General features: G+C 43.6%; 1 protein-coding gene across 7 annotated transcripts in view; it reads left to right on the forward strand.

The window, feature by feature from the left end:
- LOC106586143 (glutaminase kidney isoform, mitochondrial-like) overlaps positions 1–13,004 on the forward strand; it is a 61,679-nt gene that overhangs the window by 10,478 nt on the left and 38,197 nt on the right. For all 7 annotated transcript variants that reach the window (XM_014173044.2, XM_014173045.2, XM_014173040.2 and 4 more), the window contains exons 2-3: positions 8,827–8,923; positions 11,056–11,177. In XM_014173044.2, coding sequence (XP_014028519.1) covers positions 8,827–8,923; positions 11,056–11,177 — 219 coding nt within the window. The remainder of the gene's footprint in view (positions 1–8,826; positions 8,924–11,055; positions 11,178–13,004) is intronic.

A 13,004-nucleotide genomic window follows, 5' to 3' on the forward strand; every position in this document is an offset into this window, starting at 1 on the left:
AGGGTCCTATGAATCGTTACATCCTTGGTAAATAGCAATGTAGCCAAGATACACAAGCGATAGCCTTCAATGTCGGCATATTTCATATCATCCGACAAAATGAAATATTGCTCTACTCAGCTCAGCCATAGCATCCACAGATACAACTGATAGATGCCACTAAAATAGCAATATATGGACACATTTAATTGGTAGAATTTGCATATTGTGCGTTCGGAAACTATTCAGACCTCTTGTCTTTTTCCACATTTTGTTACGTTAGTCTTATTCTAAAATGTATTAAATTAATGTTTTTCCTCATCAATCTACACACACTACCCCATAATGACAAAGCAAAAACAGGTTTTTAGAAATATTAGCAAATTTATTTAAAAATAAAAACAGATCCCTTATTTACATATGTATTCAGAGCTTTTGCTATGAGACTCAAAATTGAGCTCAGGTGCATCCTTTTCCATTGATCATCCTTGAGATGTTTCTACAACTTGATTGAAGTCCACCTGTGGTAAATTGAACATGTCTATATAAGGTCCCACAGTTGACAGTGCATGTCAGAGCAAAATCCAAGCCATGAGGTCGAAGGAATTGTCCGTAGAGCTCTGAGACAGGATTGTCGAGGCACAGATCTGGAGAAGTATACTGAAACATTTCTGCATTATTGAAGGTCCCCAAGAACACAGTGGCCTCCATCATTCTTAAATGGAAGAGGTTTGGTACCACCAAGACTCTTCCTAGAGCTGGCCGCCCGGCCAAACTGAGCAATCAGGGGAGAAGGGCCTTGATCAGAGAGGTGACAAAGAATCCGATGATCACTCTGACAGAGCTCCAGAGTTCCGCTGTGGAGATGGGAGAACCTTCTAGAAGGACAACCATCTCTGCAGGACTCCACCAATCCGGCCTTTATGGTAGTGACCAGACGGAAGCCACTCCTCAGTAAAAGGCACATGACAGTCCGCTTGGAGTTGTCAGACTGGGGCGTGTGCAAAGAATGTGCAAAGCTGTCATCAAGGCAAAGGGTGGCTACTTTGAAGTATCTAAAATATTTTTATTTGTTTAATACACTGCTCAAAAAAATAAAGGGAACACTTAAACAACACAATGTAACTCCAAGTCAATCACACTTCTGTGAAATCAAACTGTCCACTTAGGAAGCAACACTGATTGACAATACATTTCACATGCTGTTGTGCAAATGGAATAGACAACAGGTGGAAATTATAGGCAATTAGCAAGACACCCCCAATAAAGGAGTGGTTCTGCAGGTGGGGACCACAGACCACTTCTCAGTTCCTATGATTCCTGGCTGATGTTTTGGTCACTTTTGAATGCTGGCGGTGCTTTCACTCTAGTGGTAGCATGAGACGGAGTCTACAACCCACACAAGTGGCTCAGGTAGTGCAGCTCATCCAGGATGGCACATCAATGCGAGCTGTGGCAAGAAGGTTTGGTGTGTCTGTCAGCGTAGTGTCCAGAGCATGGAGGAGGAGCAGGAGGAGCAGGAGAAGCACTGCCAGAGCCCTGCAAAATGACCTCCAGCAGGCCACAAATGTGCATGTGTCTGCTCAAACGGTCAGAAACAGACTCCATGAGGGTGGTATGAGGGCCCGACGTCCACAGGTGGGGGTTGTGCTTACAGCCCAACACCGTGCAGGACGTTTGGCATTTGCCAGAGAACACCAAGATTGGCAAATTGGCCACTGGCGCCCTGTGCTCTTCACAGATGAAAGCAGGTTCACACTGAGCACGTGACAGAGTCTGGAGACGCCGTGGAGAACGTTCTGCTGCCTGCAACATCCTCCAGCATGACCGGTTTGGCGGTGGGTCAGTCATGGTGTGGGGTGGCATTTCTTTGGGGTGCCGCACAGCCCTCCATGTGCTCGCCAGAGGTAGCCTGACTGCCATTAGGTACCGAGATGAGATCCTCAGACCCCTTGTGAGACCATATGCTGGTGCGGTTGGCCCTGGGTTCCCCCTAATGCAAGACAATGCTAGACCTCATGTGGCTGGAGTGTGTCAGCAGTTCCTGCAAGAGGAAGGCATTGATGCTATGGACTGGCCCGCCCGTTCCCCAGACCTGAATCCAATTGAGTACATCTGGGACATCATGTCTCGCTCCATCCACCAACGCCACGTTGCACCACAGACTGTCCAGGAGTTGGCGGATGCTTTAGTCCAGGTCTGGGAGGAGGTCCCTCAGGAGACCATCTGCCACCTCATCAGGAGCATGCCCAGGCGTTGTAGGGAGGTCATACAGGCACATGGAGGCCACACACACTACTGAGCCTCATTTTGACTTGTTTTAAGGACATTACATCAAAGTTGGATCAGCCTGTAGTGTGGTTTTCCATTTTCATTTTGAGTGTGACTCCAAATCCAGACCTCCATGGGTTGATAAATTGGATTTCCATGGATTATTTTTGTGTGATTTTGTTGTCAGCACATTCAACTATGTAAAGAAAAAAGTATTTAATAAGATTATTTCTTTCATTCAGATCTAGGATGTGTTGTTTAAGTGTTCCCTTTATTTTTTTGAGCAGTATACTTTTATTTTGGTTACGACATGATTCCAAATGTGTTATTTCATAGTTTTGGTGTCTTCACTATTATTCTACAATGTAGAAAATATATATATTTTTTTTAAACTTCGAATGAGTGGGTGTGTCCAAACTTTTGACTGGTACTATATAACACCAGTCTTTAAAAAAAAAAAGTGACCCCAAACTTGTCAACGGTTGTGTGTGTGAGATACTTTTTTTAAATCAATACTTTGTGTCAAATATCGATATGTTGTCCAAGAAAAAGATCACTATATGTAGCTGTATCGATTTTTGTCCCCCATCACTTCTTCAAACCCTCCTTAGCGATGAGTTACATTATTCCAACTGAGAACATTTCAGGTGCAATAATGACCATTTGTCAGGTTATTTATGCTAGCTTTGTTCAGTTAAATGGATGCGAATGCCAAATGGTGTAGACACGCCCTAATATGCACAGTTTATCCCACGCAATACCAACACAACATGTTTGGGCAATACGCATGCGCAAAATATGAAATCGGCTAAATAAAGCTAGGCAAAAGAGCGAGGCCTATGCTGACCCTGTCCATTAACAGTAACTGGACTCAGGAACGGCTGCGGCATTATCAATTCGAATGCATTTGAATGGCTGGAAATGAAAGCGTGAATACCCAGGAGAATTTCCTAAGGTTTTTGATGCAGTTTTTGATGTTTTTTAAAATTTATATAGCATAAAAAACGCTATAATCATTGAGGAAAAAACATAAATTATTATATTTGGCTGTTCATAACAGCATTTCTTTTTTAGATTATCACAGGGTAAGCACTCCCTACCCTGACTGCACGTCACTGAGGGGAAGTGGTCCCAACTAGAGGATGTAATAACACTACCCTATTGAAGGTGTTTTAAAGCAGCGATCCTTAATTGAAACATTAACAAAGTGTTCTCCCCACCAGTTTCAGTAAAAAGCTGAGGGATGAGGCTGGAGGACTGCAACCACTCTCAAATATTGCTACTGCAATATGTTAACGCCACCTTTTCACATGTGAGAATAACATTATTTCAACCACAGTTTTCTTACATGTGAAACTGCAATTTTGATTTTCAAGTGATTGTTTTACACATGTGAACTTGCAATTCCATGTGATGTGGGGTTTCGCCTGTGAAATTTAAGCTCAACATTTGACACGTATATTTTTTTAATGGTAAACTTGATTAAACTTGTCATTTGATTTTTCTATAGGCTATTGATATTATTTGTTCTTTCTCATTCTTAGTCCTCTGGCTACCTTACGTTTCTAGGCTATTCAAATAACTTTTTGAGATGGAAATCCGTTACATTCATTGTTTGCTCAGGAGAAAGCCATGCATAAAACAATGAAGCGTAGCCTTCAGTCACATTCATTGCTTATCGAATGGAGAACAAAGGGAATATAGGCAAAGTTTATTTTTAAACAGCTAGACACAAGATGGTTAAGGAGTGTCCGTATATAAATTATAATTTAAAAAAAAAACTGTTTAGCCCATAGCCTAATACCCATGCATTTGAGAGAGAGAGACCGAGAGAAACAATATTTTCATTAGCATTTATTACTGGGCGTATCCTTGGCATTGGGCAAAGTCAATACTGTGTCTGTCTGGCGCAGCCCTGTTGGACTTGCTCCAAGCAGAACATCCCCCTACGTGCTGATCTAGGATCAACCTACGACTGGATGGCATTACCCCAACAGGATTCAGTGCTTTGGACCTGGAGTCAGTGACCTGCCACTTAAGATGACTTTTTTACTCTTTTAGATTTATTTGACAGGGATAATGCACATCGATCATGATTTCTGTAAATGTGCCAGATTTAGTTACTCAATTTGTACCTGTAGTCGATGGCGGCAAACCTCCCTAGTGAACCCTGTGAAATGATTGTCTGAATCCCATCCTGAATGATCATAAATGAATTCTCCACACACTGTATTTTAATCCTCTAATGGAATTCTTCAACTAAAACATGACCATAGTCACCTTGACGTGAGCCAGCTCTTGGCTATTTCTGGCATCTGTGTCTTTGTGACTCAGCAATCTGATGGTTTGGATGTCTCTGGCTGATCTATTGGCGATGCTGTGTTAGGGTTCTTAACTGCTGAGGTGCAAGAAACCGTTGGATTGTCTTCTTAGGAAGACGCAGCCATCTGGGGCAAAGACTTCAGATAAACGTTAAGTCTTGATTGATACGCGATTCGGTTGTCAACAAACATCAATTGAATTAGAAATCAAACAAACCTTGGAACACTATTATAGATTTGGCGTAAACCTGGGGCAAACTGAGACAAAACTGTTGTATGTTCAGTCAACGTGAATTACTATCTTGATATTGTGACTCGGCAAGTTTTTTTTTCTGCTGGTGGGAAGAGATCCATCTGAGATGTAGCATTTGAGCCATGCTGGTTTTTAGTCAAAGGCTGATGAAAGGACAGTTACCATATCTTCTGAGCAAGGGCAATCAGTGCCTTCCTTGTAGCAGTTGTGTGCCAGTCCCACCATTGTAAGGGTTCTGGATTCTGCAGTAGATGATATAATAATGTATGTCTGCCTGGTAGTTTGTAGCCGGTGGGTCTGGACTGAGTTGGCTCTGTGGTGTGGTTAGTGGCGTGTGAACGAGACCAGGATGTTGTCTTTATTAATCCCATCAGGGGGGGCGGGACTGGCGGGGGCATTCCAGGAATGTGGCTGCTGCACTCTGACGCTGCTGGAGTGTGTAGCGTAGGGAGCAATAGTTTATGTCTTTTTGTTGGCACTAGCTCCGCCATGGTTGGTTGGACAAAGCCAATTGGATACCACGAAATGAATGGAGTTTTTGTAGGGTTTTGAGATAAACGCCAAAAATAAGGTAAACAGAGGCTTAGGAGATCTCATACGCTTCGTTCTGAGATAATCTTTTATCAGCTAACGTCACTTTTTTGGTGAATTTGTAAGCATTTATGTAATAAAAACCCCCACAAAGAATTCATAAAGGTCATGTTAACTGACTGATATTATCAAAACATTTTTAGCCCTTTTTCTCCACAATTTCGTGGTATCAAATTGGTAGTTAGTCTTGTCTCAACGCTGCAACTCCCGTACGGACACGGGAGAGGCGAAGGTCAAGAGCCGTGCGTCCTCCGAAACACAACCCAACCAAGCTGCACTGCTTCTTGACACAATGCCCACTTAACCCGGAAGCCAGCCGCACCAATGTGTCGGAGGAAACACTGTACACCTGGCGACCGTGTCAGCGTGCACTGCGCCCGGCCCACCACAGGAGTCGCTAGTGCACGATGGGACAAGGACATCCCTGCTGGCCAAACCCTCCCCGAACCCAGACGACGCTGGGCCAATGGTGCGCCACGCCATGGGTCTCCCGGTCGTGGCCGGCTGCGACAGAGCTTGGACTCAAACCCAGAATCTTTAGTGGCACAGCTAGCGCTGCGATGCAGTGCCTTAGACCACTGCGCCACTCGGGAAGCCCCTCTAATAGAACGAAATGTATAAGATCTCCTAAGCATGTGTTAACCTCAGACCTTATTTTTGCCGTTTATCCCAAAACCCTGTTCTTTCCCAATTTAATTTCCCCCGTAGGAATGGCTGCTTACTAATTTCCGCAATTTTTTTTATACAAGCTGGCGAGCTCCATTGGCAACTGGCAATCCCAGATCAGTGGGGATGGTAGGCTGTGTGTGCTGAACAGCATGCTGTGTGTAAACTCTGAGTGAGGGAGAGAACTGGACAGTGTGTGTGTGTGTGTAGCCTATACTCTCAGTGGGGATGTGTGTGACTCGATCTGCTTTGTGTTTTGTACTCAGTGGGAGCCAATGCTGAGAAAGTAGGCTGGATACTGTGTGTGTCAGTCTGACCTACAGAGGCGAGTGTGTCCTTAGTCACCCCACTGCAGACAGCAGGAAATGTAATTAAAACCAGCAGGCTCAGTGCAGTTGTCCTCCCTCTTTCTGTCTCGCTTTTCTCTCGCTCTGTTCTTTTTTCGTCTCCCGCTCTTTTCTCTTTTTTGTCTCTCTCTCCCTCTTCTCATTCTTTACTCAATACTAATTTCTTAGTCTAATGAGGATGATGCATGGAACTTTATGACTCAAAACTCAATAATTGCTCAATGTGTTATTTCCACTAATAGCATGCATAGAGAGAATATTTGTTTAACTGTATTTACCTCCTGTATGTTTTGGTAGCCACAATTGACCCATAACATAGGCCTTCCTGAGGATTCTCAGGTTTCTGCTTTTTTCTAACTCTTCCAGGGCATGGATGTTTCTCTCCAGTGGTGGGGTATCCATAACTAGTGGTACCTCTAGGGAGAATATGATGATGACACCAATGGTTATTCCCAGGAGCATGACAAAGAGTTGGGTTCCTGTTTTGTGTGTTAATGTCTCATTTGTTTTTGCCTGTTTTCTTTCCCCCTCTTTCTCTCCATCGTCCTGCTTGCTTTACATTTGTGTCTGTAAGTATATTACTATTTTTGTCTCTCACAGGTAGATATCGTTTTTCTCGCTTCCTCGTTCTCCTCTACCTTACATCCTGCCCCCCCCCCTGTTTACCTCTTATCTGTGACATTTGTGTGATGTATTTCCCAGTTTCTCACTGCACTGCATACCTATGGATCAGACATCCAGAAGGGATGTCAGAAATTTGATCCAAAGAATCCCAACCCCCCCCATCACCTTGCAACACTAGCCATGCCCTGAAAACCAGATGTGACTTATTCTCAGACACCCAGAAACTACAGGAAGTACTCATAACTGCCATGTAAAAAAAAACATTACCTCAACTGTGACCAGCAGTAATGACTTTGAAGTACAGACACCCTTTTCGAGACTGTATTTAAACGGTGGTAGCTCGGCTGGCAAGTGACTGTGTTTTGACGGACGCCGTGAAAGTGGCAGACTCGTCTGTTGCTCCTGGTAACTGTGCCACTGCCATACACAGTCAGTCGCTGAGCTACAGGTGGCAATCCCACTCTGCTTTGCCAGTGCAGGCAACCGTAAGCCCGCTCTAATGTGATAACAGGGATAGAACATCAACAGGGTTAGGTAACCACTTTATTTAACGACGCTCCCACACATTCAGGCCTTCCAACACGAGCTTCAGAAATCCCTCCCCAAATGTGATAATACCACATCAACAGCCGCTAGATAAACCCTTTATTTAACCTGGCGAGAATGGCTCTGGAAACACACAAACAAACTGGTTGACAGACCTTCTGCTCTTTTTTTTTCTTTCTTCCATTTCCTTTGGTTCATGTAACTCAAATTCTAGTGGAACTGTTATGTCTGGTTTAGCCAAATCTTCCAACAAGTCGTCTGAGGGTCGTCATTTTCCATGACTGGAGTCTTTTAGCAGAATCTTCTTTTTAATAGCGCACAAATGATTTGAAATGACACTGTCAAATTGAGAATCTGAGATCAATAAAAACGAACCTGTCTTGAATCCGTCAGTAGCCTAGACCTAGGTGTGTGGAGACACACACATTGTTAAATAGGAGGAAAGGATAGTCCTAAAAACAAACTTTCCAGTTTCACTGACTCACCCAATGATGATCAGCTCACTCACCGGCGATGGCCAATGTGTGCCCGTGCCAAAAACCTATCTCTCTTTTGTTTTACTCTGTAAAACAATGCTTTTTGCTCAATAGGCCTATTTGGATGTTGATAAAACGGGGCAGGGGAATTAGAGGCAACTCACATGAACTCTGATTGCTTTTATTAGACTTTTTTCATTGCGAACAGTAAAATAAATATATATCTCATCACGAGAGGTACTGCATCCTGGCAAATAGGTTCCGGAACGAAACAGTTCAAAACAGAGATGCCGGACCCTAGTGTTTGTGTTGACACAGCATGCTCTTCAATGCAGGATGGGTGTCGTGTTTGGCTGATTCATTTACTAAAATGGGAGTAAAATTGACATTTCTACATTCAAATGGATCAGAGCATGTTGACTTGAATGGGGAATATCAGTTGTTTTAAATTATATTGTCAATCTTCCATAGGAAACCTATTGGAATCATAGAAATATAGATAATAGAAAAGACATTTCCATGTAAGTTGACATTCGGTGGTTGCTCCGGCGGCCATCTTTGTGGTAGTAATTCGGTACATCAATTTACATTTCAATGATGTACCAGCTCAATTGCAGTGGTCTGAAGGGGATATGTCCTTTCTATGAATTATAGTTCTGTTATGGAAGTGACAACCACCCTGTATTTCTAAAGGTGTTACTAAAGGTACTGCTCTCTGACATCTTGTGTTCCTGTGTGTTCCTCCCCTACAGGAGAAGGAAGGCAGGCATCCTGCCCAGTCTGGAGGACCTGCTCTTCTACACCATCGCAGAGGGCCAGGAGAAGATCCCCGTCCACAAATTTCTCACAGTGAGCCATACACACACCATCCTAATCCATTTTCATTATTAGACACCGTTGTTCTCAGATTATTTGATGCTGTAACCATCTTCATCAATATTATCATTGTTGTTATCAGCATTATTATATTTACAACATCATATTCAGAGCGACAGTCACTATCGTAATGACATTTTAATAACATTAAAACTACTTAAGGTTACACTGATCATGCTACATACTTCGGCACCACCCACACAGTTTTCCATTGTCGCCATCCACACGATCATATTATTGCCATATGAAATAAACTCGCCGTGATAATGAATGAGTTGGATCACTGCTGCTGCCCTGTCTCCTGTCTAGAGATAATAGAAGTGAGTCCTCAGACAGAGTGATGGGGAGGTGGTTGAAGGGTGTGAAATCTATTTTCCCCCCCTCCGGCCCTATCACGACATTTAGCCATTTGTCCTCTGTGTCACACATCACAGATTGAGGCGCTGCCAAAAGGTTGTTGAGACACACACACACACACACACACACACACACACACACACACACACACCGTGCTTTATTACTCCAGCTTATCTGATCTTATTGGTCTATTTATCACCAGTGTCCTCTTCACTGCTTTTTTTTAACACCCTTCCCTGGGTAGGAGGAGTGCGTAACAAAACCTTGCACACGTTGTTGTTTTTTGTGGTAGAACATTCTCCAACGTTCTCCTGTGTCTCCTACACAATCCCTTTTTTTTTTTTTAGGGAACTAGGAACTGTGCCCATCTTCTTAACCAGGGATATTGGGTTAAGAACTGTGCCCAGCTTGGATTGAGTCATAGCCTCATAGTATATCAATGAGTTGTTTGAACCAATTTAGCCATACTGTAGATGATTGGGATAACAGCTACAGCGGGCTCTCCCCGCTGGTGGGTGTGATGATCTGCTGTAACGTCCTCAAACAAGTGCATGAACATCTAGTTCTAAAACTCCAAACGTTTCTGCTGTGTGCCAAGGGAAAAACTGTCAGGAAAATAGGGCTGTTGTGAATATAGGTGATTCTGTTGGAACTTGCAGTCTGACTATCGTTGTTATGATGCCAAGAATCATATTTGCCTATATTTATAGCCATAGATTTTTATTTCTCACAATTTCATGAAACAAATCTTATGGAGAGGAAACTATTTTCCTGACAGTTTTTCCCAACGCGGCGGCATATGTAATGGCATAGGAGAAGATCTGAGGACCAGCATATGATTAAACACACTCACGCACCCAAACACACACACCGATTCTGACACAATATTAGGAACACTAGGTGACTACAAACATGTACACACAGTCAAATATTAGCCCCTGGGTTTTACGGCAGAAACACAGCTTCGTGACTCTGCTACTTCACAGCTCTGTACTCTTCCCTGAAGCACATGTGGATTTTGAACCAGGCTAGGTCTGTGAGAGGTTTTGCTGAGAAAGCGACTTCCCGTAATCATGTGGTAACCTCGTGTTTGAGCATCCGAACTGTAACAATGAAGTTGGAAAAAAAGGAACATATTTGCCTTTATTCTATTTATCGATTATCGGTGGAATAATCGGCCGATATCAGTAAAAGGCCAATATCGGCTGATAATATTGGTCCCTAGGTCCCAGGTCTGGTTGTGCTCTTGCCAACTTCGTTGCTATTTGGCGTGACAATCAGTGACGAGTTGCCATGATGGCACAAACTCGGGCTATATACAGTCTCGGGCTATATACAGTCTCGGGCTATATACAGTCTCGGGCTATATACAGTCTCGGGCTATATACAGTCTCGGGCTATATACAGTCTCGGGCTATATACAGTCTCGGGCTATATACAGTTTTATTTATTTTTTAGGAACTTTTCCCGTCTCCTGTAACTGTTCTCCCAGGCCGCTTGAATAGCTTCCTTTCCTTGATTCCTTTCCTTCACGATCACAGAGAGCTAATCAGGTCTGATCAGTGCTAATAAACGAGGAGAGACCAGGAATGGCTGCTTTTCATACGCCTTTCAACACCAAGGATTATTTTTTTCCTTCCCCGCTTTGGGCCCACCAAGGCTAACCTAGAGTTTCTGTGACTGCTCAGTGCGGGCCCACCATGGCTAAACCAGAGTTGTGTGACCCCCACCCCCCTCTCCCTCTGCAGGCACTAAAGGCCACAGGATTACGCACAGGAGATCCCCGGCTGAAGGAATGCATGGACACCCTTAAAGTCACCCTGAAGAACACCTCGGACGGAGTCATGCTGGACAGACAGCTCTTCAAGAAGTAAGTGTTGTTCCCCGATGCCAATCAGAGACGCTCAGTAGTGTTAACGATATATGGATCGATAGAGAGTGGGGCGTGAATATGCTGTTGGCCATGTATTACTCTTTTCACAATATTGTACCCACCCGAACAAGGCTGGCTTGGATATTTTCTTTTCACATGGTCTCTTTCAGCACTGTTCAAGCAACTATGGTGGATGCTTAACCTGACCAGCTCAGTTTAGCTCGGCTCGTCTCAGTAGTGTGAAAGCCCTAATGAGGGATGATTGAATCATGACTGCGAGTCGTAGTGTCTGTGCAGACAGAGCTCCAGTTCCTGTGTGTTTTCCTCATCATAACAGCTCTAGCTCATGAATCATTCAGCCCGTCTCTTCTCTGGGTTAAGATGGAATCCATTATTCACGTCTCGCCCGCCTGTGCCAAGCTAGAGGAGACCCAGTGATCTACTTCCTGCCACAATGTCACACGGCCCAGATCGAACCTAATTGTTGACATCCTGTCCTGAACCTTGTCACCTCAAGGCAAACTAACTAATCCCGGTGATGTCACTTTGTTTCTATGAGCCACATGTTTTAAAATGCGTTTTAAATACATTATAGGTATTTATGCATTTTAAATACATTATAGGTATTTATGCATTTTAAATACATTATAGGTATTTATGCATTGTAAATACATTATAGGTATTTATGCATTTTAAATACATTATAGGTATTTATGCATTGTTAGAATTTCTTACAATGAGCCATGATGAGCTATTATGAATGCTTATAGCATGTCTATAATGTATATTACCACCTCTGAGTAATGCTATATGAATGCAGTTGTTGTCTTTTGGCCACAAAAGGCTGTGAAGATGAGCCCTGAGCTGTTATGAATGCTTACGGAGGTCTTATCATCCGCTATGCCATAGTGAACGTGGTATGATAATAGGCCATCTAAAGTGCATTCATAATGCATTATAACGGGGTGGCTTACAGAGAGCGTTACCCCAAATCCTTCCAGAACAGGTTCTATCAGACAGAGACCCCACCAGAGCCAATCGGATGTCGTGTCGTTCAGGCAGAAAGCGTCAGGCTCACGTATAGCGCCATGACACAGGACATCATGTGCTCTCTGCAGCATGTGTTATGTCATCGTTTTGATGTCTTCACTATTATTCTACAAAGTAAAACCCTTGACTGGTACAGTGAGCAATATGTTTGGAACATCAAATCGCAAGGAACTTGCGGTATCGAATGGCAATCCATATAGAATCGCAGTATCGAGATAATATCGGATCGTGAGGTCCCTGGCAATTCCCAGCCCAAGCGTGTACCCCCCCACACACACCTGTCCCCCATCTTACTCAAAGACAAACAAGCTTGTTTACAGCCACGCACATGCACACACTGGGCCTGACAGTTGCCATTAGCGGCCAACGCGGTGCGTCTTATTTCTAAGCTGTGGCGAAGGGAAATGACTTAGCAGTGCATGAGTACACTCATTCGTTCTCCCTTCCTCATCTTACCTAACATCATTTCTGACAAGTTATAAATAGCTCTAAGGTTTGCAATGACTGACGTGACAAGAGGAACTGACGATGCACGATCCAATTTCGAAATGTCACCTTGTGCATTCTACTATTACAACTTTCAAGAGTACGATGAAAGCCGGACTGAGTAAAAAAAAAAAGAGGGGTTTGGGAACCACTGACCTAGCACTTTCATTCTCTCTGTTGTCACCCGCTGAATACATTGTGGGTGGTAGTAGGCTGGCCAGGTTAACATTGACAGGGCACTGTGTAAAACCATAGGCTCTGTCCACTCGTTCCGTTGCTGATGGACGG

Source organism: Salmo salar, chromosome ssa25, assembly GCF_905237065.1.
Source record: "Salmo salar chromosome ssa25, Ssal_v3.1, whole genome shotgun sequence".
Taxonomy (NCBI): Eukaryota; Metazoa; Chordata; class Actinopteri; order Salmoniformes; family Salmonidae; genus Salmo; species Salmo salar.